A 4631-nucleotide genomic window follows, 5' to 3' on the forward strand; every position below is an offset into this window, starting at 1 on the left:
GATCGTTTATTCTCATTGTAACATATGTGTCATCTAAGGCATTCTCCTTGCACAATGCAACTATAATGATATGGGTGTATATGGCTATGATGTTTGTCACTTTGTGCAGAAACGTGTGACCTTTGGTCTCATCAGCCACACTATGCCATCATCAGTCACATGTTAGAAACCACAAACCAATCACACCAAATAAGGTATTCAATTAACTCCTACTACATACCTTTGTCATACAACCAGCACAAACAGTAAACATCCTGTAAAACTGATGGCGTTCTACACTTCATCATCAGCTACTAGTCTCATCCTATTCAGTCATATCAACTATTATCAATTGCTAGTCACTTTACACTATGTTAGTACTAGTAGTTCTCCTTGTGTTATTGGGAACAACTTGTCTGCCTGATGGAGTGGAGGCTAACAACAATGTTAGTAATAATAATGTTTAGTGTATGTGTAATAGTTGTATCACAAGGGAACGTGATACAACTATGCAGGCTAAGAGCCTGTGGGTGATTAATCACCTAAACCAATACGAGACTGACCACTGAATTCATCATATAGACCAACGTGGGACAGCAGCAACTAACATTGTGACTATGTTTGTTAACATAAACAAGCAAGTCCTATGGAAAAGTTCAATTAAGCAATTTACAAGTATTTTAAAGCCACTGCATTGTTTTACAGACTATTTACTACATTTACTAAACATCTATAAGGTATGCTACACTGTAGAATGTTTGTCTGGTGTTACTTGAAAAGTGGGTGTGTCCATATTAAAAAATACAGCTAACTGCTTGTGATTTGTTCTCGCCTTAAACCAATGTTCTCAACTCATAGGATGGCAAGGGTGACAAATCGTTTCCATCTGAGCGCTGTAGGATACAAAATCAAAAGCATGGTTTTCATCATGTGATCAATAACAAATTCCCACAATCAGTTTCGGTTTGAGTTTATATAAAAAATTGTCAGTATTGCTCATAGCCAGCCATGGTTTATAATATATGTACCATGAAGTTTGCCTTTTGAAGTTAGGTGGCTTCATGATACATATCTACTTGACACCTCAGATCAAAGAAAATCACAGGATGATATCATGGTATAGCCCTGACCACAAATGCCTTCGATGCTGAGGCAACTACAAAGCATCAGTTCCCTTTGATTCTTTATAATTGAGATGTTTAAAGTTTTGCATTGTGGGTTTGAGTTTAGCATATAGGCTTAACTAGACAAGCATTCTCTTTAAGGAAAATAATTGTCATCAGCTACTATGCACCGCTAAACAATTGCTTACGCAGTGTTGGGGATGGTTTTTTATACAACACATTTCGACCATTAGTACCCTATATTCCTCAGCATTTACTTTAGCACTTTAGACCATCATGTTTTAGACATCCTTAGCTGGGTTACTTGGCTAGAAATGGTACCACTAAAACCAGCAAAACCCACAATCATTTCTTTTTTGTGAATACCACAGCCCAAATTTAAACCCACAATCGATATCTAGATACCTTTGTGTATAAGTAATGTGTTGAATGTAGGTTTGCCATACCCAAGTGGTATATATTACTTATACCATGGCCATTTGGGATTTGCCTAATATATATGCCCGCGTACTCGGGCCTGCAGCCCCTGGGCCTGGGCATATATATATTATATACATTTATGAGGTTCTGTGCATAATTAATAAATAAATATATATATACATCAGGCAAACCATAACTATTAAATAGCTATATTGTGTTGTTTGCTGCTGCCACTTACATGCTGCTGTTGCTACAATGTGATATCATAGTACAGTAACTACATTTAATGTTCCTATTCTCAAAATCAGGTTCAGGAGGTACACACCATCCTACCCTACCATCAACTGATGACTCCAAAATGGATACATGATCATGCCATATTAACCACACCACATGCCCTTCATTCTCAATATATTGAGTTTCCCTCTGGTGTACAATTTGAACGAATGTTACGACAACAACTGGTACCTCCTAATGTCCTATCATCTACTGATAGTGTTGCCATTACAATCACTATTGCTATGGACACTCAAGTAGCTAATGGTGCAGACCATGACCTGCAAATAGGAATAAGTGATAAAGCCTCTTTTGTGGGATTTTTAGCACATGATAAAGACAATTATCTTTCTATCTCACCATGTATCCTTCGAGAAGCTGACATAAGTACAGGAATTCTTCAAAATGGTGCTGGAGGAAGTGGCCCACTAGTGATTTCTCGGTGTTACTCTGGTGAGATAAGGATTCAGATCAAACCAACAGAGAAATGGGGATCCTGTCACACAGAACATGATGAAGGATATACTAATATTGCTAACTATCGACGTCTTCTAGACCTCACCAAAGGATTGTACCTTGAGATGTACTGCCATAGTCCTTTGGAAAAGTATCGTATTAAATACATTGTAGTAGATATCAACCTGGACTAGAACTATTAGTGACTATATAGTGCGTAGTGTGGAACATGTAGAATTTGTTGTAGGAATGTATTCTTCACCTTTAGCGGATTAGGTTCTTCTTACAATATACTGAGACTACTACTTAGTAACATTTATAAGATAGAAAAGAAGGGGAGGTCGGTAGCTAGCAGTGGTAGCACAGTGGTTAGCATGCTTGCCTAAAGCTCCAGTAGTCCAGGGTTTGAGCCCTGGCTGAGTTTTGTGAGGTTTTCTGTTTAGTAACCCTTTCTTGTCTAATTTTATTACTGTAGCCAGTATGACTTATTGAACTGACTTTTGGTTCAGTATTCACTGCCAATTTATAAACCCTCAGGCCCTTAGTAGTGCCCTCATGCATTACAGATTCAGTCTTTTGGGTTTATAAATTTCATAGACTCCACATTGTGCCCGTATAACTATTATAATATTATAATAATTACCTTAATAAAAAGTGTACTAATTTATATACTCAACTGTATGCACAATACTCTTGCAATATACTCTGTCATATATATTAGTGTCTGGGATTCAGATACGTATTATATGTATGCATATATTTTTTGCAACATGTTGTGTTGGTTGTAGTTACGTTAGTTGTAGCTGGTATCAAACTATTGCTGCCATTATAAATACCACATAATTATTTGTAGCATAGCAATTGCATCACTGCAGGATATAGATGAGTAGCTAGCCAACAGCTGGGATAAACTGATAGCTGCATAGTATGCAGCCATTATATAGATGTCAGACATAAAAGAATATTGTTGAATGCCTGACTGTTGTATTAGAGTTTTAAGAAAATAGATTTTGGTGTCATCAAAATAGCTAAATTTCATATAAATAAATAGATTATACAAAGTGTATTATACAATTCATGTAGTGTTGTATCTTGCCATAATATTCTCCAGTGGCAATCATATATTAACCACATACTATAATTGAGTAATCATGCATGCACTTGGTGTTTCTAAATGCTGTCATTTATCTGCAATACTTGTCTAGACTTAGTCTCTACTAAACTAAGCTCTTCCAACATTAAACAACCATGGATAACCAATTACATTAAATGTCTTTCTAAAAGAAAACAACGTGCTTACAACCACGCTCATAAAACTAATCAACCACGACACTGGACTAAGTACCACAACCTTAAAAAAGAATGCCAGCGAAAATGCCGTCCTGCTTATAACAAATGTGTGTCTGATATGGTTGACCCAAGCAAAAATACAGTAACTAAGAAACTATGGACATATATTAAAAGTAAGAGACAAGATAACATTGGCGGTGTGGGCCCACTTAATTTCCAGGGTGAAACCCACACTGATCCATTGGCTAAAGCTAACATATTTGGTAACTACTTCTCATCAATGTTTACAAATGAAGATACTTCTTGTATTCCAACTATGGAAAGTGAGCCTCTCCCTTGTGTCAATTCTATTCAAATCCACATTGAGGGTGTTGCAGAATTTTTGAGTAACATTGACCCTAACAAGGCTAATGGGCCTGATAATCTCCCAGCTCATTAGAAGTTAGCCTTGAAATTGCCCCTGCCCTAGCATTAATATTTCAAGCATCATTGGACCAGGGTAAACTACCAGAAGTCTGGAAGGAGGCCTCAGTTGTTCCTGTTTTTAAAAAAGGAAACCTTTCAGACCCCTGTAACTTCAGACCTATCTCATTCACTTGTTATGTGCTAAAATATTGTGTACTCTACTTTATCAAAATGTCTGCAAAGATATGAAGTACTCTGTGATGAACAGCATGGTTTTCACACTAACAGAAGTTGTGATACCCAGTTAATTACCGCTGTTAATGATTTTGCTGAATGCCTAAATGAAGGAGGCCAGTGTGATGTTTTAACTCTTGACTTTAGCAAAGCATTTGATAAAGTCCCACATGCCTGGCTGAATCAGAAACTCTCTCATTATGGAATTCGCGGACTAATATTAACTTGGCTCCAAGCTTTTCTAACCAACAGATCCCAACGTGTCATTGTAGATAACATGAAAAGTCATGCAACTCATGTACTTTCAGGTGTGCCACAAGGAACAGTGTTAGCCCCCTATTATTTCTGATGTATATCAATGATCTCCCTACTTGTGTTTGTAGTAAAGTTAGACTCTATGCTGATGATGTCCTTTTATATTCTTATGTTTATTTGAAGGATGATTGC

At 36.9% G+C, this 4631-nt stretch overlaps 1 protein-coding gene across 1 annotated transcript; it reads left to right on the plus strand.

Moving 5' to 3' along the window:
- The first annotated feature begins 273 nt into the window (after positions 1 to 273).
- Positions 274 to 2618, plus strand: LOC136245958 (uncharacterized). The gene is made up of 2 exons (XM_066037411.1): positions 274 to 425; positions 1832 to 2618. Exons 1-2 carry the CDS (start codon positions 351 to 353, stop codon positions 2447 to 2449), a joined length of 693 nt encoding a protein of 230 aa, XP_065893483.1. The 5' UTR covers positions 274 to 350; the 3' UTR covers positions 2450 to 2618.
- Positions 2619 to 4631: the final 2013 nt, after the last annotated feature.

This window comes from Dysidea avara, chromosome 15 (assembly GCF_963678975.1).
Source record: "Dysidea avara chromosome 15, odDysAvar1.4, whole genome shotgun sequence".
NCBI lineage: Eukaryota > Metazoa > Porifera > Demospongiae > Dictyoceratida > Dysideidae > Dysidea > Dysidea avara.

What these genes read in the sequence shown, in the direction of transcription:
- LOC136245958 (XM_066037411.1), top strand. Translation starts at nt 351, where the DNA reads ATGTTAGTACTAGTAGTTCTCCTTGTGTTATTGGGAACAACTTGTCTG. An exon ending in GAGTGGAGGCTAACAACAAT is followed by an intron (nt 426 to 1,831) that starts GTTAGTAATAAT and finishes TCTCAAAATCAG; the next exon opens with GTTCAGGAGGTACACACCAT.